Genomic DNA, 25,595 nt, shown 5'->3' on the forward strand with positions numbered 1-25,595 from the left:
AAAATACTTAAGAAAATAAAAAACAAAGTGAACATTTATACCAATGTTATAGGATAACTTCATCATTATACCTAAAATAAATCAATTTTGAGTAGGTTGAACGCCAAAGCAAAACACCACATTGTAACTTCAAACGCCATATATGTCTGTTTAAAATGTTTCAATACGAGTAGTTTAAAAGCTTGTTTTTTAAATCATATCAAATGATTTTGTACAATGATTAACGGTATTAGTTATTTCAACCAACTAATAAGTTTACAAAAACAAAGAACCAAATAATACTAAATCAGAGTACAAAAACTAAATTTCAAATTTTATAATAATATAGGGACTAAAACCACAGTTTAACCCCCAAATTCACCAAACAGCCGAGCCCAATTTGGTAAATAGAACATTTCGTTAGTCAGACGGTGACGTTTAACCTCGGTTTTGATAAAAAAGAGATAAACTACACCATTAGTCACCAACATATTACTTCTTTCCTATTTTGGCCACCAAACTATTTTAAAAAAGAGCATCTCCATCGTTTTATTTTCTTATTTTAATCACAGACTGTTAAAAAAAATATTTGGAATCACGTTGCAAAAAGCATCATTGGTGATGTTTTTGTCAAAAAATTGAGTTAGATGACCAAAATTAGAAAGAATCAATGGGTTGGTGGCTATGGGTGTAGTTTACCTACAAAAAACTAACCGAGGGTTAAGATTTAGCCAGAAGTGGGATTAAAATAAGTAAATCCATTGAGGTTTCTATAAAGCGTCGGTGGAGGCTTCAGCTCTGCTCTGTTTATAAAAATGAAAAACAATTTTTTTTAAAAATAAAAATAAGAGCGAGGCGTATCGGGAGTTTTCGAGGGAGAAAGAATCGCTTGATATATAAACCATCAAAATCCAAGCAAGAGAGCGTCATATACTCATATATCTATCGTTTTGAAGGGGAAAAAAGGGGGAAAATGTTTTCTTCTTTCTTTGTTTGAATATAACAGAGAAAGAACCACACCAATGGCTGACTCAAACGATTTCATTCCTCTCTATGCTGAAAAGATCTATCTTGGTGGAAAGGTTTTTACCCTATTTTTTACATTTCCATTTTGCATTGTTGAATTGAGTTTTTAGTTTTTTTTAATGGGAAAATAAGGGAAGAATCCAATTTGATTATGCAATATCGAGAATTTTAACGAAATGGGTTTCATTAGATCTTCCTTATTTGGTCAAAATTTACCTTTTTTTATATGTTTTCTTATATTTTTCACACATTTGGTAACATATATAAAGCAATGATTTTTTGGCTTTTTCTTAACATTGTTTGGCTTTTTTATATTTGACCACTTTTATGGTAATGGGGTATCCTATTTTGTATCAAATTCGTGTTTCCTTAAGTTTGATAATTTGCTGTGATATTACTGGTTTTAAGAATTCATTTACATTTTCTTGTGTTCTTCCTTGCCTTTGGAGGTATCTGCTTTTACTTTTGGTTTCTTTGATCGGTTGGAAATTCTTTCCTTAGTGTTTTTTTTGCTTGCGAGAACAAAAGAGGTGGGATAATTGATTCTTCCTACTATTCAGTCATTGGGATTGTTAAACTAGTGTTTGCAGCTCATTGAAGAAACCTTGGCTGCACCTTTTTCATTGTTGTTATTATTTTAAAATTCGTCTAGCTGTAAAATTTACATTTTGGATGCACCTTTGAGAACATTATGGTACTCATTGAAGTTTTCCAATGCATCTAATGTATATGCTTAATTGTAATTCTTAACTCTCTGTATGTCGATTTCTATGCATCTTGTATATGTTCGTAACCAGTGCTCCTGCAATCATCTGCCAGGAACATCACGTACGAACGCGCTGTGGTTCTGTGTCTGTTATAGTATATGGGGATCAAGACAAGCCGGCACTGATTACATATCCTGATTTGGCATTGAATCGTAAGTACAATGCTGCCAGATACCATAGCCCCTTTGCGTCGAGTATTCTCCTTTGGCTGATTCTGCAATATGAATGATTTCTCATTAATTAGGATGAAATCAGTTGTTACACTTAGTCGGTTTTTATCGGTAAATCTTCTTTCTAACAATTGTGTTGTTCCTTATGTAAAACTTTTTCAGATATGTCTTGTTTCCAAGGATTGTTCTTTTGTCCAGAAGCAGCCTACTTGCTGCTGCACAACTCCTGCATTTACCATATCAGTCCTCCTGGACATGAGGTTAAATTAGTTAGCATATTCCTATTTGCTCGATTATGTTCGATGTTCACTACTTTATCACCTTGGTATGAACTAAATCAATTATTCAATTTTATTATTAACATAGTTTCCTTTCTGGCACTTTCACAAGAGTTCTTCCAGTTGGGAGCTGATCCAATTTATGAAAGTACTTCTCCGCATTCTGTTGACGACTTGGCTGATCAGATCCTTGAGGTTCTCAACTTTTTCGGGTAATCTTATTACTAATGCCCTTGTTTTCTTTTACATTGTTTTTATATGACTCTTTAGTTGATGCTGCCATCTCACTTAAGATAGCATCTTAGTACGGAGCTATCGGATTTGGTTGGTGTCAATGTATTAGTCGAAAAAGAGTTTTAATAGTTGAGATTCTGTTCAGGCTAGGTGCGGTGATGTGCATAGGAGTAACAGCGGGTGCTTACATTCTCACTCTGTTTGCCGTAGGTTTCCTTATGATATCTTTGATTAGTATATTTAAATTTTTCGATGCAAGTTAATTGACAGGTTTTATATCACAGATGAAATACAGAGATCGTGTACTTGGTTTGATACTTGTGTCCCCTCTTTGCCGAGCACCTTCTTGGACTGAATGGTTCTATAACAAGGTTACTTCCTAAGATTGTTGGTTATAGTTAGCAGTCTTTGTGCATAAATGTTTATCATATAACTAAAATGACCTAAAATCTTAGGTGATGTTGAATTTGTTGTTCTATTACGGAATTTGCGGACTGCTTAAAGAGAATTTCCGGTAGTTGACCTGATTTATTTCGGTTGCTTGTTTGTTTTCTTAGTTGTTGGACGAGAGACATGCCACGAATGTGATGCGGTTTCTTCAAGCAATTAACGGGTATGATTAGAGACTGTTTCGGTATCATATTAGTTGTTTTTATCACACTAAATAAAGAACTTCGTAGTGATTAAAACTTTGTATCCCCAACTTGCAGAAGACCTGATCTTACCAATGGGCTGAAGAGGCTAAGATGCCGTACCTTAAATATTTGTTGGGGATAGCTCACCTTTTCACTCTGAAACCCTCTACATGACGTCCAAGTTCGATAGAAGATTTAGTGCCTTGGTCGAGGTAAGTACCAACTAGTCCATAGTTTTTTTGGATTACGTATATATCACGAACTAATGGAGGTTTTCTTGCTTCTGCAGGTCCAGGCTTGTGGATCGATGGTGACCGAAGAACAGCCACATGCAATGCTGATACCTATGGAATACTTCTTCATGCGATACGGGTTGTATAGGCCAATGCATCTAAGTGGTAGCCCGAGGAGCCCATTAAATATATCTTGCATCTCACCGGAACTTCTCTCGCCTGAAAGCATGGGCTTGAACTTAGAACCGATAAAGACACGTGTATCGCTCGAAGTTTGACAGTGGGGGCCTAGAAAGATGGGATTCCATTAAATTTTTGTTGTCGGAAAAAGAAAAGTGTATATGAAGGGTGGAGAAGCGCAGTTTGGGAGGGGTGGGGAAGGCTGTAGATAACAAGCAAGGAATTATAATGGGGAAAAGATGGTTCATTCTTTTGTATTCAAAATGAGTCATTGAAACGTGTAATGTAAAAATTCTGAAGGAGATCCCTTGAAATGTATTCATTGTTTGCCATTGCCATATTTCAGTATCTCTCTCTTTCTCCTGTCTATTTCTTGTACCAAAAAATCTCGATCGACGTCTCCGATCTTCGGATGCTGATACCCGCATTCTTTCCTAGTCCCACCATGTGTAACATGATGTGGAATCGACATATTGTTATAGACTCCGATGGCATGATCGAACGGAACTGCATTTTCGATCTTCTAATCTTAGCTCCGTCCCGGAACAATATTTTTTAATTTTAGTATCTAACGCCTTTTTCCTATTCAAAAAGCTGGAAAAAAAAAGCATCAAGTTTTGGTTCTTTTCATGTAAGGTTGGGTTTGGGTATGGGAAAAATATGGAGAGCTTTTGTGAGCCAAAGGGAAGATTAGTTTCAATTCTACTATGTTCTAAAAATAAAAGAGTATGTTACTCATTTAGTCATTCCATTTTTATCGCATTATTTTTAAGTCACCCCACTTCAAATTTTTTGATTTTATAACATTTTTTATCACTCCATTGTTAAGTGTCTTATGACTATTAATTTTTTAGGTAAATTTATGTAAAAAAACTACTGTAATTTCCCTATCAAACTCAAGTTTTTGGGCTCTTTTGATTCACAGGTATTACAGATTTTTTTTTCCTTTCAAATTCAAACTGTGGAATGGCCGAGAAAGAGGAGAAAATAATATATTTTAATACATTAATGATTAAGTGGTGAAGTTTATAAATCAAGACCAAGATAATATTAAAACTTTGATTTGAGTCTTGTCAATTTTAAGAGAATTTAAAAAAAAAGAAAATTAAATGGAGAAGAAAAGAAGAAGAAGAAAGTTTAATATTAATTACATCATAAATAATAATCGGCGATGATCGACCGACACTAAAAAAATGTCAAACATGAAAAGAAAAGAAAAAACATCATATTAATTTCATAAATAAAATTGTCCAAAATACAACTAGTTGGGGTTGTCTTTACACAACTAACAATTGGATGACAAAAAAATGACTTTTGAAATGTATAATTTACCCAGAATAACACCAATAACATTATTAAATACCGAGTTAAAGTAAAAGGATTAAATCATAAAAGTTTAACATAATTGAGGGACTGAAACTATAATTAGACCGAATCCCAAAACATCATAAAACCCAAGCTTCAAGTTATCCATTCTCCAAACTCCAAACTCCAAACTCTTTCTTTCTTTCTAAACATGGGAGTATCCAACAACATAACAGCAGTTCTCAACATGGTAGCCCTCCTCTGCTCCATCCCCATCATCGCTGCCGGCATATGGCTAGCCCAAAAGCCCGACAACGGCTGCGTCCACCTCTTCCGGTGGCCCGTCGTCATCCTCGGCTTCCTTATCCTCGTCTTCTCCCTCATCGGCTTTGTCGGCGCCTACCGTTACAAAGAAACCCTTTTGGCCTTCTACCTTTGCTGCATGGCCATCCTCATTATCCTCCTCCTCGTGCTGCTGATATTCGCTTTCGTAGTCACCAGGCCCGACGGCAGCTACGGCGTGCCCGGAAAGGGCTACAGGGAGTACCGGCTCGACGGGTACTCGAGTTGGCTTCTGAACCACGTGGTTGATTCCAAGAGCTGGAGAAAAATCAGGGCTTGCTTGGGTGATTCGGATGTTTGTCCTAAGTTGACTCAACGATTTATTACAGCTGATCAGTTCTTTGCTGCTCATCTCTCTCCTCTTCAGGCAAGTTCTTGCTCTGTTTTCTTCTATACTAAATTATGGTCAAAATACTTCGTCAATCCTTGTATCCGAATGAAGTTTGAATTTAGTCAGGTATGGAGTTGGGATCAAACATTGGGAGGTATTAAATTACTTATCATACGTAAATTTTGATACAGAATACCAGTGCTTTCAAAACTTAGCGACTGTTTAGAATAATTATGCACCGAATGATTTAAATGTCGAATGATTTAGAGACTCGGAATGTAACATGTTGTTTGATAACTGGCATTCAGAACGTATTTTTGTGCTGAATCATTTCGTACTGTTTTACTGAATCAGTCAGCACTGAATCATTCAGAGATGTGAAAAAAACGCGCCTAGAATTTATACATGAACTAAATCTTAAGGTTTACTAAAGTGTAGTGACTAAAAATATATTTTAACGGATAAAATAAGGTGGCACGTTCTACTGCCTTCTTTTTTATGAATATCCGAATAATTTATGTCAACTGTTGCTTGAATGTGATTTCTTGCAGTTTTCAACGATAAACATCGAACACGCTTTTTGAACTTAGAATCACACATGTCACTCTCCTAATACACTTATATGTGTTCGTATATATCAAGAGATTTTTTCGTTTATGTGATGTGTCAAAACTAAAAAAAAAAGGTATTGCATTTTTGGGATGGTTTTATGGTGTCTAGGATTTTATTTTTCTATCTTGTAACTGGTCTCGAAGAGTCCGAAAATCATATAGGAAATTAAACGTTTATCGTAACTTATTTCTCGATATCTTATGATAATTTGATTAAGAGACTTGATTTCTAAGTTGACAAAGCTTGGAGGGCAAATTGATAAATAACCAAAATTCAAGTACCCATTTGCTCCCTAATTTTGGCTGGTTTTCGATCAATTGCTCCTCTAAGATTTCTCAACTCTATAATCAAATTTTGTATCATCAATAAACTTTTAATCGAGTCATCGTGTAGCGCTTCAATGTTAGGATTCAAAGTCATAGTAACCATTTTACGTCCTATTATGACCGGACATAAGACCCTTATCGTGATGGTTTATTAGTTACTGGTGGAATTAATTAATCTTACCCCAAGTTGCTGGATGGAAGAAGGCAACCACCACAAGAGCTTTGAATGTCCAAAAGCAGGGACAAGTTCACCTTAAATAATATGAAACTTGGACCCACCATTATGGGGTTGTTGTCTTTAATTTATGTTAGATAATGAAACCACAATTCATCGGACCCCACGGCATGGTTCAATTTGATCCGCGCACACATTCGTTTGAACACCTTTTATGGCATGTTTAATCATACCTCAAATCATGTATTAGACTTTATACACATGTTGTGTTCTGTGGGGCAACCTTGCCATAAAATTCCACTTTGTAGGTCCAATTTTTTTTTATGTTGGTTTGATTTCTTATTATTATTTTCTAAATTTAAATTTATAAAAAAATATTTTAAAGTTATGATCTTACTAATATTAAAAACATTTATTTTTGATACGTACATCTAAATTTGAGTAACAGAAGTTTTGTGCTAATGACGTAGTAAAGGTGAATTATTAGCCTGAAATCATGGAACTTTGACCTAACGAAAAGTTGTCCATAAGGTAAATAGCTTTGTCTCTGTCTCAATTTGCATTAAAAAGGTCAAATTTTATTTTTATCCTTATATTATGTTTAAATTTAAAATTTAGCCACTATTTTACAGTATTATTATCTATCATCAATTGTGAACATTAAATAGTCCACTTTATTATTGATTAATTTGATTTTTTTACTTGTTTATTGTTTTTTTTTATTAACTTGATACTTTCTTATAATGTTTGTTTATTATTTATGTTCGGAATTTGCAACTATTGTATGTTTAATTCTTTTATTTTTTTGTGTGGTTATGTTTGACAGTCGGGATGTTGTAAACCCCCGACTATCTGTGGCTACACTTTCGTGAACCCGACACTGTGGACGAACCCGTCGAACCCGACCGGCGATCCTGACTGCTACCTATGGAGCAATGACCAGACCCAGCTGTGTTATAACTGCAACGCATGCAAGGCTGGTTTGCTGGGGAATTTGAGGAAAGAATGGAGGAAAGCCAGTATAATTCTCATAGTGGCGGTGGTGTTGCTCATTTGCGTCTATGTTGTTGCTTGCAGTGCGTTTAGAAACGCACAAACGGAAGACCTCTTCAACCGCTACAAACGCTAGCTTTTCTCGTTGTTATTTTGCTTGTTTCTTTTATTTTTCTGTTGTTATTGTTGGTTTATTAATTTTAGACGTATTTTACGTTGTTTGTGTAGCATGATTACGAATATGAATTATTAGTAGATTTATTGGTTTTGATATGAATTTTGATTTGATTGGTCCGAACTACAACTTAATCGATTCTGTTTGCATGATAATCTTAACAAGAAAACGATCTAAATCTGAAACAATTTGAACAAGTAACCAAAAATGATTTCGACCTAGTGTTAAACACGATTAATAGAACTCAAAGTCACTTTTAACTTGTTTGAAGTAAAAAATCCGATTGACTTGCACCAAATTATCTAAACTCGAAACCATTTGAGTTTGAAACGCTTTTATTATATAGAATTATCCAACCCTATAATAACAAAAATCAAACTCAACTTGAATAAAGTTAATCCTGATCTAAACAGGAATCCACTTAAATCTAAAATTAATTTAAATAAATAACTTCAAACAATCTAAATATGAAATAATTGAAAATCAAAATAAATCAAACTTAAAAGTCGAATCAATAAGACTTGACTAAACCCAACATACCCGATTTAATAAGTCTGGTTACGAGAAATGTCGGTGATGAAACACTAAAATACCACAAGACACTGTAAGTGATGTGTATATGCTCTTTGTTTTATATAAAAGAAATATTGACAGACTTGGGTATTAATACTGATGATTAGAACATCGATACTTAAAAAATATTAATATTTATCTCACGAATCAATACTTTTTTAATAAATTATGGATATTCTAATTTAAATATTAATATTTTTAATCAGATATCGACATAAATTTATTAGAATAATATTTGGGGAGGGTGGAACAAACCTTGCCTGCACTCGCGTAAAGCTTTAAAATACGTGATGTATATTTGTGGGGGACCGAAGCCACCGGCAACACCGACTGGGGGGATGCATTATCGAAAATTAATGTAAAGAAATCAAAAGACGACGGGGTCAGGTTGTCGTGTTTTGGGAACCTAACTGCTTTCAGGGTCGCAACTTCCAACGCCTAAATCAACTCTTTATCCACAATTTCGATCGCCTTTGTTCCGGTCAGCGTGATACTCGGATAGAATCCAAATTAAAATTATTAATTAATATCCTTTTTATATTAGAAATAAATCAAGACACATTATGTCAAAAATATTTTAAAAAAAAAACACTAGATAAGAAACGCTTTTATTTATATAACAAAAACTCAATCAAGTGATTGAACTATAATACATATATAATCATTATTAATTAATTAAAAAAAGTAAATAAATATTATCTTACAATTATTTTAAATTAATAAAAAAATTGTTAAATTTGTGGACGTTTGATCAAAATAAAAAAATATCAAATAAAAGAGAGAATACACGGCATATATTTTTAACACGTGCTTGCATAAATATAAACTTAATAATGATAGTATACCTATAAATCTCATCTTCAATCACTAAATAAACATAAAAAATCGATTTTGATCAAAATTCTCGAGATTGAATTAAAATTAAATATATTGTTTGTTCCCCGTCACTAAATAAACATTGTTTTCAATCTTTAAAAAATTGAAAATTACAAGTAGATGTTTTGTAACAAATAAAAAGCATAGGCAGCACCCAGCAGTCATCAAGAGCCATTGGAGGGGAGAGTGCTCTGTATATTCGAAGGCATTAAGATGTTGAAACCATCTGCGGCGGTCGACACGACCATTCCGGGTATCTGAGCATGCCAATGAAGCTCTTTCAAGTCCTTTTGCCCCTGTTCATGGTGGAAATCATGTTAAAATAATGATACAACTGCAAAAGCATCTTCGATTTTCGATATTCTTATTACGAACCTGATGAACAAAAAGAAGTTGTGGAGGTATATCTTGTGGGGCGTTTACTAGCTCCTTTGTTTGAGCTTTGAACTCCGCTTCTTCTTCCTCATCCTTCTCGAGAGAAAGATCCCATATTCTGAAAGTCGTAGCAAAAGAAAAGTAAGCAAATATATAGCAGTTCGACTTCACTCGATGATTATCAGATACTTACGTTAATTGATTATCGGATGATGAAATAGCCAAAGTGGAGGCTTCATGAGGACTCCACTCGATGGATGTCACTGGGTATTTATGGTACTTGAAATGAGCAACCACTGTATTTCCGTCCTGTCCACGTTATAAATCAGTACTATCAGTAAAATTGGCAAACAGTAAACCAGTCGATGCTTCGGTAGAATGACAAAGTAATTAATTCATGCCTAAAAAAAGAACGGAAACGGATTCGGATGGCAAATGCTAATGAATCTAGAATTCAAAACTAGATGTATCAGATTTCAATTTTCATCAAGTATCATCCCAGGCATACCTTGAGCAACCTAAAATCATGAATCGAAAACGTGCCATCATCACTTCCTGATGCCAACATACAACTAGCCTGTCTGAATAAATATCCGAGGACGTATAGATGTCAAAATTTTGACAGTATAAACAAAAGCGGAAAGTTGACAAAGGGTAAGTAAATATACCAAGACTGAAATACCTGTTCCATGAGATGACATTGACGTCTGCATCATGTGCCTTAAAAGAAGCTGCCGGCGACTTCCCTAAACGGATATCCCAAATTGCAATAGTGCCATCAACAGAACAAGAGACGAAAGCGTGAGGTTCTGTTGGACTCCACTGCATAAAAAGTGATGAAAGAAATGGTGCTATCAGATCAAGATACTGCAAACCATGTTTAACAATAGGTATCGATTAATTATATCAAAACACGATTACCCACTTGTAGATCTTCGACACTTGCAGAATGTCCAACAAACGGAGTAGGATCAACATTCCATGTTGAATCAGATGCAGGCTCCCACAAATGAATACAGTTCTTGCAGTCCCCTAAAAAAGTACGAAGAACATTAACTTCACAATAGATTATCAAGATGTAGAAGTAGTTTTATCACTATCGTTACTCTAACAATACCAGTTACAAGCCTTCCAGCGACAACGGGACTCCAATCAATTGCATAGCCTTCATCTTTGTGGCCACGGAAGTTAACTAATGGAGCCTGATTAAAAACGGAAGAATTTCCTTGGATACCATCTGTTTCTGATTCCGCTAAAGCATTCAGATGAGAACTGAAGTCCCACACCTGCACACAAACAGTATCAAAAAGTAAATAAATAAAGATTATGTCTCCAGTTTGACACGAGATATAAGTATTCCTAATCACTAAATGCAAACAACAATGAGCAATATGAATATTGTTGGATTATGAGTCCTACCTGAACATGACCACTGTCAGCCCACGATGCACATATGTGCGGGTTTTGTGTCATGGCTCGTATACGGTTAACGCAACCATGATGAGCCACCTTTCGCAACTGCACAATTTAAATCCGAACAAGAAAAAAGGGGCTCAATATATAAGTTCAATAATAAAACCCGAAGATGATATATAACTAGAAACCGAAAGACACTAGAAATTACCTGCAAAACTGGTGCACTGGGTCCACTTTCTTCTTCGTCTTCACTATCCTCACTATCACTACTTTCAGCATCCATATCAGGATCACCCTCGGCAGATTTGGTAGGAACTAGCTCGCGCCTTTTCCCTGAAACATTACTTACTTTAAACACTCCAATAGAGTTCCACGACGGTTTCTCTGCCTGTGAAAATCGAACAAGAATACAAGACCATCAACATACACAATAATTCAAGTAACATACAACACTAAGAGATCACATGAACATAACACAAATGTAACAAACGATGAAGCAAACCTGAGTCCCTGCAACAAAATAAACTGTGTGCGGAAAATCATTCCGGCCGGAACCCAAGGAATCAAGAACAATATCAAAGCTGTCAAAAAAAGGACACAATTTCTAAATTAACAAACATAGAAAATACAAAAGCAAACACTTTTCAAGTACCCTTTGTAGAATTCTATATAAGCCTTCTTAATTTCTACAAGTTTTCCCATTATTTTCTCAGCAAACAAACAGAGTAATGGCGGGTCACTAAAAAAACTACCTCAGGCAAGGCCAACCAATATGAAAAGCGTGAAGAGAATTGTAAGCTGAAGGGTCACACTGAAGCTCTTCTCCTTCCTCCAGTTCATCAACACCCGGTTGCCAAACCCTTGGTTGAATTGCCGGCCCCGACGAAGACGATGATGCTCCATCTCCTTTTTTTGAGCCCTTGTTCTTTCTCTTAGCTTTTTTGGGGTTTTTGATAGAGCGAGCCATTTGTTTGGTGGGATAATCAATCAAGAGTCGATGAACAGCCAGGAAGACATAAAAGGAGGGTTCTTTCGGTGGCAGCTAGGGTTTAAGAGTTTATATGCTTTAAATGGTTAATTTGTTATTTAGGCCAAAAAATTTTGTTACTTTTGAAATATGGCCTTTTTTTTGTAAATTTGTCTTAAATTTATAATAAAACCTTATTAAATGAAGAGCCGTGAAAATAAATAATAAATGTAACCGACACTAACAATTAGTTGGTTTAGTGGAATGAGACATTAGATTTTTTAAGTAAGATTAAGCGTTTGAACTTTGGTGTTCTGAATAGAATAAATTGAATTAAAAGAGTCATCCTCATAATGATCCAGATTAATTGATATAACAAATGTAGTCCATATTAGATTCGACAGTTTCAAGTATTGATACCTAGAGTATAGTACTGTTATTAAAATCATGTTTGAAATTTGAGAAAACACATTTTTATTCACAAAATATGAATACCCTTACTCGTAGTATCAATATTATGGCTCGAATGTTAATATTTTAGGTAAATATGGATACCTCATGGTTTTATGCCATATGAGATTGCGAAGTGCATGACACTTGAAGTGTATACCAGGGAAACCAAATGAACATATACCCGACAGACTGACGTGCACTTTTACTCGTACAATAAATTGCCACCAAAGTATTCAAAGCCACGAAAAATGAACTTAGAGGACTAAACGAGTTCCCACATTAAATGCAGGGGATATCACCATCTTTTAACTGCAATGCTAAACCATCCAACAAAGTAAATATAAGCTCACCATCAGGTTTACTTCTATCTTCAACGGTAAATCTCTGTGTTTTCCCATTGATTTGGATAAGGCTTTCCCCAGGAGATTTGCTCACTTTCTTCTGTTTCATCAATAACCTTATCATTGCAACTCTATCCCACTTTCCAGTTGATGCATATATGTTTGCCATCTCCACATATGGGGCAGCCTCTTGAGGCTCCATCTCGAACAAACGACTGGCTACGTACTTACCGATCTCAATGTTCTGGTGAACCTTGCAAGCACTAAGCAATGCACTCCATATGGCAGCATCTGGTTCTATCGGCAAATTTAAAACGAACTCCATTGCTTCTATTAGCTTACCTTTACGTCCAAGAAGATCTACCATACAAGAATAATGATCTAATCCCGGATTTATATCATATACCACCGTCATCATATTGAAGAATTCCCACCCTTTATCAAGAAAGCCTGCATGAGTGCAAGCTTGAAGGACAGCAAGAAATGTTATGTGGTTAGGTTTGAAGCCCAAAGCCCTCATCTGATGGAAAAGGTCTAAAGCTTCTTCAAATTTTCCATTCAGAGCACAACCAGAGATCATGGTTGTCCAAGAAACAATAGTTTTCTCAGGCATGGCATGAAAAACCTCCTGAGCCTCGCATATCCTACCACATTTCGAATACATATCTACTAGTGCATTACAAACCATTGAAGCATCTTTAAACCCTTTAGATTTGGCATAATCGTCGATCCATCTCCCGACCTCAAGGGATCCTGTCTGGCCACAACCTGAAAGCAAAGAAAGTACAGTAACCAAATCAGGTGTCTCACCAGCTTTTTCCATTGAAAAAAACAAGGACATTGCCTCATCCATATTCCCTTTCCCAGCATATCCACTAATCATAACCGTCCATGAAACACACGTCCTATAAGACATGCAATCAAACAAGAGTCTTGCAGAATTAACATCTCCACACTTGGAATACATGGATATAAGGGTGTTGGTTACAGATATGTTCAAGTCACAACCCAATTTGATTCCATGAGAATGAATGAGCATTCCTCGAAACAGTGCTTCTGGTTGAACACATGACGAAATCAAACTGACAATAGAGCTAGCATCAGGCCTGATGCCATCCACTAACATCCTTCTATACAAATCAAAGGCATCAAAAAAGTTTTCGAAGTTTGCATATCCAGCAATCATGGAATTCCAAGAGATGACAGTCCTTACACCAATCTCATCAAAAACCTTTCGAGACGATGCCAAGTCGCCACATTTGGCATATACCGAAATCCAAGTGTTAGATACAGTAACATTAGCAGCCACCCCATTTTGAATCCCGAAAGCATGAATTCCCTTGACCAATTCCAAACTCTTGGCACTCAAAACCCCTAGGCTAAGTCCCACAACAGTGACAGAATCAGGGTGAATCCCAGCAAACCTCATCCCATTGAAAAGACTACAAACTTCATCAAGAGAACCCAACTGAGCAAAACCGATAAGCATTGCGTTCCAAGCTGCGACATCTCTGTCGGGCATTCTATCAAACACTTTGTATGCATAATCCACTTGACCACATTTCACGTACATATCGGCCATTGATGTCTGTATAAAAATATCGTTCCCAAATAAGGATTTCAGTATTTGGGTGTGAACAGATTGGGAATAGCTGAGATCAGAAAGGTTGGCACAAGCTTTTGCAATGAATGGAAAGGTCAAGTTGTTCGGCTCTAATCCTTGTTGCTTCATTTGGCGAAAGAGAAGAAGGGCTTTTCTGGCACAGTTTCCATTTACAGCCTCCTTTATTCGCGAGTTCCATAGTTTAACGGTGGTGTACGCTGCCATGTCTCATTGCTTTCCTACAAATGAATGGAACGAAATCGTTCCATTAGCCCTGGATATGAACACAACGGGGAAAGTTGAATAAAGTTTTCCCCGTACTAAACTGCAGCTGCAAAGCAAGAAGGTAACAACTTAGGGTAAATTACATTATTGGTCACCAAACTATTATTGTTTTTCTAAAAAACACATTTTGTCTATTAGTAACAATATGCATGGTGTATGGAATAAATTGATGCCTAAAAATCCACCTCTTTTTTTTTTTCTTTTTCTTTTCTTAATCTTTTACAGTCATGATGAAAGAACGTCCTTCATCAATACTTTGTTTTTTACCTTCTGCAAATTACCTTCCTTTTTCATTTTTGACTTTTGGCATTGCATGTTGGGTGTCCTAAAACACTCATTCAAAAGGGAAATCCAACAAGCTGGTAGTTTTGAAACACCTGTTGGTTTAAAGACAAAATCAAAAGGGAAAAAAATAGCATAAAAATCTACCTGCATTGTATCAATCATTAGAGGAAAGTCAAACTTTTAATTTTAAGTTATTCAAGTAAGTTCTATTTTTTTATTTAGATTTTGAGTTCGAGTTGAATTTTAATTTTTAAAGTTTAAATAATTCAAAATTAGAACGTCATTTTAATCTTTAACTAAGTAATTTGATTGTTTTATAGTTTGATTCTTGTTTCTTCAATACATCCCTCATTTTTAAGTCTATTTTTGACCAAATTTAAACTACATGCTCCTTCACCACTTTAAAATATATGTATAACTCTAATTATTTTTTTACAAAAATTTTCTATTTTATAATTTAATCTTTCAACATAATATTTTATTAAATTTGATCCTCCAACTATATTTTTTTCTTCTAAATTCTTCCTTCATATCAATTTCTTGAATCTTTTATATTCTCATAAGTATTTTATTCTTTAAAAATATGTATGTATGTATGTTGTATATGGTTAGAGATGATTGTTTAAATTGAAACCAATAAATACCATAATATTATAAATAATTACATTTAAATTTAGACAAAAACTTGAACAAATATATTCGACTCGGCTCAATTAATATTTTATAAATTCGACTTAAAAATTTTTCAAATAAAATTTATGATAAAATGATACTCATAAACTCTTCTAACTCAATTTTTTTTACTCATCTATAAAGTACTAACCCCTTATCACCATGAAAGAAGTTCAATTACATGTAAAAGAAGGCATCAAATCATACCTATAAAGACACCCTAAAATCCCTAGATTCCTTTCCCCCCATAGATTTTTTTTATGATTTGCCATTTCTTAGTTTTAAGTAAAATACTGTGCTAAAGCTATAATCACAAGGGAGCTTTATTGGAGGATCTCTAAGGACTAGAAAGTTTATTCTTATGTAGGAATAATAAAAGGTTCAACCATCTCTTTCATTTGATGGGTTAATTTCGCATTTGTTCCCTTAACTTTCACTAAATGTATAATTTGGCCTATCACCTCAAAGGCTTAAGATCATTAAGCAAGCCTGCTTATTTGGAAACAACCAATAAGTGGATGACATGTGTATGATGAAACACTTCTGAGGATTACTTGTTAGAACTTAACAATGGAAGAAGGGAAGAACAAGAATTTGTTCAGTTCAGCTGTCTGAAAAACATGACAAACTGAAAAATTGTTATTAGTCGGTTTCTTCTTCTTCTTTACGTTGCTTTTGAGCAAAAAATTAGTTCAGTCTTTATGTTCCACGTTGCATTAATAGTTTCAAAGAAATGATTGTACGGATTGGTAATAACTTTAGATCCATTTTCCCAAATGATGAGCGCATTGAGGATTCTGTTGAGATTATAGTCTTCATCCGAAATTAGCTTTACCTTACACGTGTTCTGCTTTCCATGGTTTAGTAAGTTCCATCATGAGGTAGGGCCACAATCTACCAGTTGAAAGAGAGTCGAATGATAAGAAAATCGATGTTGTTTAAGAAAAGTTTTGATTTCTGATATTGCAGATGAAAAAAAGAACAGTCTTTTTAGTCAGTATGATCTGATTCGACTCCGAATTTAGTTGATACTACTACTCGATGCCGAAAAAAGTAAACGGGAATTTGCTTGCATCGTACTGCTCTGCAATATTTGATCATTACAAAGACTTTGTTAATCAGAGGCTTTAATCATAGCAAATTATGGATTAAGCCTAAGGGGGTTGAGAAATGATGATTACAAGCAAGTAATTAGTGGTAGGTTGGGGGGGAATTTTGGAGATTCTAATTTGTTTGTTTAATCAGACAATTACAGAGAGGGGTCTGTAATAGGGACAATCATCAAAGGTTGATTGTCTGATTGAAGCTCACAAGAGATAATGAAAAGAGACAGCAAGTGGGCCATGCCGGTAATGGAGTCTCAATGAATAGCTCTACTGATTTGACCATTCAATTCTCTAAATGAATTGATTGTTCTTTGTTGTTGTCGTTACAGATTTGGTTCTCAAACCTGTTGAGAGTTTCGTGACTCAAATTAAGTTTCTTTTACGTAAATATGCGTATTGTTGTTTTGCGATTTTGTTGCCATATGTTAGGTTTAAGGGCTAAGTAATTCGATATCTTTAAGTAAAATCTAAATTTACAATGTCAGAAAAGTGTATTTTCCGATAACGGGTTTGACCCGACTTAACTCTAGACTTATTAGGAGCCAAGGTCTCGAACCAGAAAAGAATAAGGACCCCTGACAGGAAAAATCTGCAGCAAATTAAGCTGATATTGTTTGGTTATGGACTGTCCTTGTCTATGTCTATATGTATATCATACAAAGCTGTGGATTTTCGTTGCAGAGAAATCTATAGTACCATGAGGAGACACTGGTGCCGTCTGGTAAGAATCGAAGAGCTGTCTTTGTGTATGCTGCAACATCTGCAATGCCACGTATGCATGAGTCTGATGTCATTCTCCAATGGGTCCCATTCACTCAAAACCAAAGATCAAAGCAAATCAAATGGCAATACTCAAGTTCATTGATGATAAGGCCTTGTTTGGATTTGAGATCAAAAAACAAAGATTATACATTGAAAAAAGAAACCCTGAAAACTCACAAACAAACAGAAAAGAATGCCTTAATCTATCTCTTTCATCCCCCACAAAGTCTAGGCTTCAACACGATGATAGTGTTGGAGAAGCCTATTGGCTTCCCTTAGACCACTAAAGTAAGCTCCATGGGTTGTGGAATAGTGAGTTCTATGTGTAGCTTCCCCAGCAAACAGGATTTGAAGTGGATGGTGCACACCGGTAGGTGAATTTGGTAACGGCTCGGCCATCGTGTCAAAATCGGCACCGGTTGATCCGACTGCAACATAACTGTATGACCCCAAGAACAGTGGATCACTTCCCCATTTGGTCTTCAAAACCTTAACAAATCTTACTTCACTTCCAGTACCATTGCATGATCCATTGGAGCCATTCTCAGACTTCATTTCCTTGTGGGGTTTTGCTAATAAACTCGAAACCATCGTCGACACAACGTTTATGATCTCTTCGTCGCTAAGTGTTTCGAGCTCAAGAGCTTCTTTCCCTGCAAACCAAGATAGGAGCACACTTGAATTGCTGTAAATAGGGGACAAAGAAGCTGTCCTCCTCATCCACCATGGGATTTTTTCGTGGCGTAACTGGGATTCGGAACGATGGAACACCATTTGCAAGGAAGGGAATTCGGGTTTTTTATTACCATTTCGACTCAATTGGAGAAACAGCTTGTTGACAACACCATATCCAAGTCTTGATATAGCATCTGTCTTGTAAGAAGGCAAGGGAGGACTAAACAACATACCCGAATCTTTGCAAGTTCCAGCTTTTAAGACCCCTAATGAAACTGTGACTATAACATGATCAGCTGACATAAACGATCCGTCAAAGAAATGTATCTTCACCGGCCTCAAGTCATCTACTTGTCGCTGATGACGACGACAATGATGATCCTGTGGTTGCCATTCAATTCGGTCGACTTTACGGTCTAATTGGACTACACCGGGAGGGAGAGCCGATGAGAGGTATTTGATTATGCTCAAGTAACCTTGAGAGATGGTAATTTCTTCACCGGGGAACATCCGGTACTCGCTTTCGGCTTCGAAATCGAGATCGAAAAGATCACCGGTTGAAGTATAAGTCCTTTGAGTGTTCTCAAGCATTGCGAAAACAGATTCTTCAAGCAACTTCCTGCTCCATTCACCATACGATCCAAGCTCTTCAAAGTCCTTTCGAGAATCCCAATACGCATCGAGGCCTCGTCGAAGAAAAGCACCGACGCTTTCGTTGCCGCCATTTCTTGAACACCATGTAGCATCCGCCACTATACTTTCTTCGTTCACATTCCTTTGAGCAAACTCCATCAGGTTCTTGAAAAGAGTCGATATGGGGTCGACGATGGAAGCGTTCAGCTCGAAACCGCCCTCGGCAACGGTCGTAGGCTCATCGCAGAACCCATCCATGCACTCCCATGGCTGGTCAGACTCCAATGCATTGATTTTTTCAGCAATTTGATGAACCGGGCTGCCTCCTATGCCATGGATCCAAGTAGCACCCATCTCAATCCTATCACCACAAAACTCCGAAGTGTTGATTCTTCCACCAATTCTGTCACCACCTTCGACAACAAACAGCTCGAACATGTCTTTTGAACCAGTTGAAGTGTAAAGTTTGTTGGCTGCTGTAAGACCAGCCATGCCTGCTCCGATTACCACAATTCTTGGCTTCTTGGCCATGTTAATAAAAGGAAAATTTGGGAAATTTGTTTTCTTTTTCCAGAGGGAAAGAAGAAACAAGGTTAAGGGAAGAACTGTGAGGTTACATTGAATTACTGACGAGGAATTTATAGGGGGGGGGGAGGGGTTGTTTTCCTGTATTTGTTCTATGGATTTTTCAACATAAAACAAATGGTGAAATTTTCGTTTTGATTCCTGTGTTATAATCTACTTGATATTTGTCCCTATAATTTAGTATAATTTGATCTTCCACTGTTGTTAGTGTTACGCTTTAGTACAAATTTCTCACTCCCTTTAAAAGGCTTGTTTTTTTGGGTATAACTACTAATATTTAATTTACTAGCATATTACTTCGATAAAATATTACATATATCCATTATGGATATATCTTCTCAAATCTCAGTTTAATTTGTTTCATTTATAGCGTTAGAGTTTGACCTCTTAATTTTACTCAAGTGATTTAAACATCGTTTCGTTAGACAATGACATAACCACATATATAAAAGGATGTCAAACTACACCTAAACTATTAACTACTTTTTTTATTTTGATATAATAGATTAATTTAATTTGATGTTTTCGATACCGAAAGAAAACAAGAATGATAATAAATAATGTAGATTCATATATTATAAATATTAGTGTTATTTTATTAATATTTAAATTTATATATTCTATTACTACTTACAATAGGTTTAGAGCATATATAGATATAAATTATCAATATTTGATTAGAAAAAAAGGGACAATAAAGAGGTTGACAATGCCTCTCACCAACCATCACATGTAAATTGGGGTTGAAGGTTGATGACTACCCACCAACTGGAACATGTCATTGATCTTCACAACTATCTGGCCCTATCTTAAATCATTTATCAAAAAAGTTATTAATATGACCTAATTTGATGAGTAATTGATTAATTCAATTAATTCGGATAGAAAATATTAAAAACTAATCTAATTGAATTCATATCTTATTAAATTAAATTTGAGTTAATTGTCTATAAAATTAATTACGAGGAATCGATTTTTATCGATCAATTCGGTTAAAAAAATTGAAATAATTAAATTCTCAAATAAAAATATATATTTTCAAAAAATAATGTATAGAAAAATTACCAAATTATAGTTAATACTAATTATTACATAAACTAAAATAAATAGGGACTCGGTCATTCAATTATATCTTATCTAATAATATGATATTTTAAGAATTTTTATTATTAATTTAATGTCTGAAATTTTTATTTTTTATTTTTGGTAAACAAACGTAAAACTAAACTATCAACTTAATCAACATCCTATTCCTAATCCATCCTCATGGAGGAGTGCCTGAACTACTATTGAGTGATATTAATCGATTGAACAAGAAGTGACTAAAACATTGCTTCTTAATTTATTTTTGAAATCATGCAGCACATGTGGATTATTTATCGATCGATTGGTCTATATCAGTTAATTAGATAATAGATGGTATGTTAGACAATTAATTAAGGTGTCAAACTGATAATAAAAATTCATGAATGATCACATTGTTGAATGATACATAATTGAGTGGTCATATCACTATTTATCACCAAAAAAATGGTACAATACCAAAAATATCCCCTAACTTTTATCATAATGGTCATTTCAATCCTTATTCTTTTTTTGAGCATTTTGACACCCAACGTTTCACTTTAAGACAAAAAGCTCCCTCTATAGATGAAAATCATTAGTTAAGACACGATTAACGCTCTAAAATATTTATAACCTAAAATGAAATGCCAAGGGCTCAAATGCCCAAAAAAAAAATAAGGGACAAAATAATTATTTTGTCAAATGTTAGGGGTATTTTTGCCCTAAAATAAAATATTGTGGGTCAAAATGCCCTAAAAATAAAATAAGAGGTAAAATGACTATTGTGTTAAACGTTAGAGGTTAATTTTGGCATTATGCCGAAAAACATGATAAGGAAAGCATGTCACATTTTGCCTTGTCCTCGCTATATTCGATCAAACATTTAAGGTTTAACCTAACGATTAAATTGACGAAAGATCTCATTGAAATAATAAGAATATCTAGAGAATTTCACTAAAAAAATAAATTTTGGGGACTACTTAGAATCTAATTCATAAATATATGGTGTGATGAGATAAGCATTATCACACAATTTTATTTTCATTAGATTCCATCAAATAGGATAAAGTAGAGTTAATTTCGTTATATGTCCTCAAACGGTAATTCCCTTTTAAAATTGGTCCCTGAAATTTTAAATATTCTAATTTCATTATTAAAATATGACTATCATTCTAAATTAGTTCCCAAAATTTTTAATATTTTATTTTCATCCCCAAATTATATCCTTTGTTCTAAATTGATCCCCAAACTTTTTCAACATTTTAATTTCATCCCAAGCTATATGTATATAGTAATCACATTTCCTGTTAATAAAATCGTTAGGCCAAGTTATACTATTATATGTTTGAAAAAAATAAAATTTAGGTTAAATTATGGTTAAAATTAGTTACATATTTGGAAGAATTTGGGGATGAAATTGTAAGATTTAGAAGTTTTGGGACCAATTTAGAATGAAAGTCATAGTTTATTTAGAATGAAATTAAAATATTCAAAAATTTAGAGATCAACTTAAAATATGGATCATAGTTTGTGGACATAATATATATACAATTAACTCGATAAAGTATACAAGAGATTATTGAACTATATTCAATTTTTTTTATTCAACTTTTAAAATTATAAATTAATTATTAAATTTATTAAATTATTTTAAAATAAATATTAAATTTTATCAAATTATTATAAAATTATCATTAAATTTTATCAAACTTTTACATTTATTATAATGTCACACCGACCTTATCAAATATCAAGTGGCAGCCTTCTTAGAGAAAGTTATTTATTTTTGTTGGATTATTTGTTTAAATCTCATGCTACTGCCCCTTTCATTGTTTAAAAATATTGATAAATTTTTATGTACGAATTTAAAAACTTTATATTAATTTTAGAAAGGGACATTCATCTCAGATTGTATTGATTAAAACAAAATTACTTTTAAAATAATAATTTTTGTGACACGATAATTATTTTATTATTCATTATTAATTTATTTGTTTCGCAGTATTAATTTTTCAACACTTTTATTAATATTAAAAAAAATAAACTCGATCTTTAATTAGATTTGTCAGCATAGTCAAGAGATATTGATTTAAAAAAATGGTGAAATTAATTGGGGTCATGTAAGTGTACAAACCATGCATCGCAATCAAAGCTTATTCAAGGAAAAGTCAAAATTTCGAGAGTTCCCCAATACATATTTATTGAGCACATCGTCTCTCGTGACCAATACCTTATATATATTATTATATTATAAATGATTCTTGAAGCATGGACCCAACATTAAATGGTACCATATCTTCACGTGCACGAGGAGGACAAATGCCCAAATCACACAAAGGTTACAATTTGAAATTAGAAATGGATTGATAATGATATAAAATTTTTGTATAGAGCAAGGATAAATAAAATTTTAGAATGGATAAGATCAACAAAATAAATAATTTTTCAATTTTAAACTTTTATATAAATTATATATATATTTTATACATTTTCCGAAAATCTAATTTTCCAAATTTTAAAATCTTGTAAGTTTATATCTTTAAATCCCTTATATATTTCTTAAATGTATATACACTTAATATAAAAATTTATGTTTGTTTGTACTTAAAACTACAAAGCATTTAAATGATAGTAGAAAAGGTCAATTGCTTGAGTTTTTTGCTCAGATCCTATATATTAGGATTCAATTTTATTGATGGAAAAAAGTTTATTCGAAATTCATTTAGTCCAGTCCAAAAAATTTATAATAGAACTCGTTTAGTGAAGACATAAATTAGAAGAAAAATATAAATAGATATATAAAGAGATAACAATTTTATTCCAGTGAGGTTATTGTAATTTTACAATTATATATATAAATAAGATTTTAAAGTTTGATGCACTCTCGTACAATATTCTTGTAAATTTTTGTCGACTATAATAAAAAATTTCTTCTATATCTGTGATTTTCGATTTGTTTGGGATTTTTTTTGGAATGTTATAGTTTTTCTTTCTTATTGTTTTGTATTATTTACTCGTCCTTATTTATAATAAATTCGATATAAAAAAAATAAGACAAATTTTCTATATCAAACACAAATTCAACTCGAGTTTGAATATATAAATTATATGAACAAATTTAGTTTGTTAAAGTAGTCCAAGGTTTCCAACTTTAAAAACAACAAAATGGTCATCAATAAACATTTTCGATTTCGACCAAAATGCTAATCCTGGTTTAACTTTAATAAATTTTTAGTTTTGGTGGTTAAGTACCAAACCCTTTTGTAAGGGATACAGGTTCGACACTTTTCTCTAATGCGACAATAATATTGTTTATTTTATTTTATTTCTTCAATGAAACATAAATATTGATAAAAAGTAAATTTTTTTTTTTGGATAATCAATCAATTGTATTCATCCAAAGAAAGTAGCAAGCTGCTACAAGTAACAAGTAAACATCTAAATCAGCCCCCAATCATTACAAAGTTAACTATTTACAGTATTCGACCTATTAATATTATATCTATACAATTTAATTTTAATTGCCTCTTTGATTGTATTTATAATGACATCAACCAGACGCGACAATCCTCTAAAAATTCTATGATTGCGCTCTTCCCAAATGAAGTAAACATACCCTGTCCATGCTAATTTCAGAATATGAACTAACAGAGACTTGCCTTTTAAGTTCCTATTCAACCAACACAGTCAGTCGATCCAGCTCATATACTGCTGGTGCAATCCACATGATTGCAGGATGGAAGCCTAGACCTCCCTCGAGTAAGCACAATCCGAGAAGAGATGGCTTCTTGATTCCAGATCATCATCACATAAACCACAACGAGCATCAGACACCATAGCAAACCGAGCTAATCTATCCTTAGTTGGCAACCTGTCAAGAATGGTCATCCATGAAATCAGAGAAAACTTTGGGATGTGTGAAGGGAACCAGATGAGTCGATGCCACTCAACTTTGTCATTCCTTTCTCTAATTTTATCCCATATCCATCCTCCCCTAGCTTGTGACCAATTAACAGAAGCAATAAACAAATTTCCAGCTTGTACACACATCTTGATCAACTTCCTGAGAGTCTAGCTGCAATGAGACTTACTTTCAACACTCCAGTAGACTTCATGCTTAAAGTAGTAAGCCTTGATCCAGGCAATACACAGGAAACCTTCATCAACCAAGATATTTTTAATAAGCATCAGGCAGCAAGCTTGGTTCCAACCAACCAAGCTTCTAAGCCCCAAACCACCCTCTGATTTAGGTGAACAGATCTTACTCTAGCACCATGAGCAGGGGAATCATTGTCTTTCCAAAAGAATCTCACACACACTCTTTCAATGTCCTGGATGACACCCTTAGGCAAAATGAGATGCCTACTCCAATAGCTGAAAATGTTAAACAAAACCACTTTAATTAGTTGCAGCCTCCCCCCAAAACTCAACTTCCTACTTGACCACTGTCTCAGCTTGCCTTTGATCTTCTCCAACAGAGCTCTACAGTCTGTCCCAGATAATTTCCTGGTCACTAAAGGTACCCCCAAATACCTTACAGGGAGTTGACCAACTCTAAAGCTCGTTGCTCTTTTAATCTGCTCCAGTTCACCCCTAGGAATTCTATAAGTAAAAATCTCAGTCTTCAAAGGATTCAGCTTAAGCCCAGACAAATCATAAAATTTATCCAAAATACTAAGCACCCCTATCACTGAGTCCAAAGAACCATGACAGAACAATAACAAATCATCAGCAAAACACAAGTGTATAAGAGATATCCTCTTACACCTTGGATGGAATCTGAATATTCCATTCCTGGCAGTAGCATCAAGCAAGTTTGAAAGAAAATTCATTACTATTACAAATAGGTAAGGAGATAAGGGGTCCCCTTGCCAAACACATCTTGCACCTCTAAAGTAACCCACTAAGCTTCCATTCAAAGCAATTGAATACCTAGGAGTTGTCACACAGGCTCTAATCCAGTCACAGAATTTATGAGAAAGTCCCATAGCATCAAGAACATTCAACAGAAACTCTCAGCTGATAGATTCAAATAATTTCTGCAAGTCAACTTTGATTGCACACCTAGGGGAGAGATTCTTTCTTGAATAACCTCTAACTATCTCTTATGCTAACAATGTGTTATCAGAGATACTTATACTTTTAACAAAAGCAGATTGGCT

The 25,595-nt window shown here is 34.3% G+C and overlaps 4 protein-coding genes and 1 pseudogene across 5 annotated transcripts; 2 read left to right on the forward strand and 3 right to left on the reverse strand.

The window, feature by feature from the left end:
* Window positions 1-787: 787 nt before the first annotated feature.
* LOC120150035 lies at window positions 788-3,800 on the forward strand (annotated as a pseudogene).
* A 1,190-nt stretch (window positions 3,801-4,990) lies between these two features.
* Window positions 4,991-7,854, forward strand: LOC120150037 (tetraspanin-2-like). Its single transcript, XM_039162736.1, has 2 exons — window positions 4,991-5,516; window positions 7,420-7,854. The coding sequence occupies exons 1-2, from the start codon at window positions 5,019-5,021 to the stop codon at window positions 7,720-7,722; spliced, it is 801 nt and encodes a 266-aa protein (XP_039018667.1). The 5' UTR covers window positions 4,991-5,018; the 3' UTR covers window positions 7,723-7,854.
* A 1,497-nt stretch (window positions 7,855-9,351) lies between these two features.
* Window positions 9,352-12,050, reverse strand: LOC120150033 (glutamate-rich WD repeat-containing protein 1-like). The gene is made up of 11 exons (XM_039162734.1): window positions 11,754-12,050; window positions 11,504-11,582; window positions 11,210-11,389; window positions 11,005-11,103; window positions 10,703-10,871; window positions 10,511-10,617; window positions 10,268-10,407; window positions 10,094-10,166; window positions 9,779-9,894; window positions 9,586-9,703; window positions 9,352-9,506 (listed from the first exon to the last, which is right to left on the reverse strand). The coding sequence occupies exons 1-11, from the start codon at window positions 11,966-11,968 to the stop codon at window positions 9,375-9,377; spliced, it is 1,428 nt and encodes a 475-aa protein (XP_039018665.1). The 5' UTR covers window positions 11,969-12,050; the 3' UTR covers window positions 9,352-9,374.
* Window positions 12,051-12,651: 601 nt separating this feature from the next.
* LOC120150030 (pentatricopeptide repeat-containing protein At4g19191, mitochondrial-like) lies at window positions 12,652-14,652 on the reverse strand. Its single transcript, XM_039162729.1, has one exon. The coding sequence runs from the start codon at window positions 14,588-14,590 to the stop codon at window positions 12,701-12,703; it is 1,890 nt and encodes a 629-aa protein (XP_039018660.1). The 5' UTR covers window positions 14,591-14,652; the 3' UTR covers window positions 12,652-12,700.
* A 2,651-nt stretch (window positions 14,653-17,303) lies between these two features.
* On the reverse strand, window positions 17,304-19,461 carry LOC120150031 (probable polyamine oxidase 5). Of its 2 annotated transcripts, XM_039162732.1 has the most exons (3): window positions 18,384-19,461; window positions 17,699-18,128; window positions 17,304-17,647 (listed from the first exon to the last, which is right to left on the reverse strand). In XM_039162732.1, the coding sequence occupies exons 1-2, from the start codon at window positions 19,312-19,314 to the stop codon at window positions 17,704-17,706; spliced, it is 1,356 nt and encodes a 451-aa protein (XP_039018663.1). In that variant the 5' UTR covers window positions 19,315-19,461; the 3' UTR covers window positions 17,304-17,647; window positions 17,699-17,703. The 2 variants fall into 2 exon arrangements, with proteins under 2 accessions (XP_039018663.1, XP_039018661.1); XM_039162730.1 differs by having other exon boundaries at window positions 17,699-19,459.
* Between the last annotated feature and the right edge of the window lie 6,134 nt (window positions 19,462-25,595).

The sequence above is a fragment of the Hibiscus syriacus genome, unplaced genomic scaffold (genome assembly GCF_006381635.1).
Source record: "Hibiscus syriacus cultivar Baekdansim isolate YM2019G1 unplaced genomic scaffold, ASM638163v2 tig00111013_pilon, whole genome shotgun sequence".
NCBI lineage: Eukaryota > Viridiplantae > Streptophyta > Magnoliopsida > Malvales > Malvaceae > Hibiscus > Hibiscus syriacus.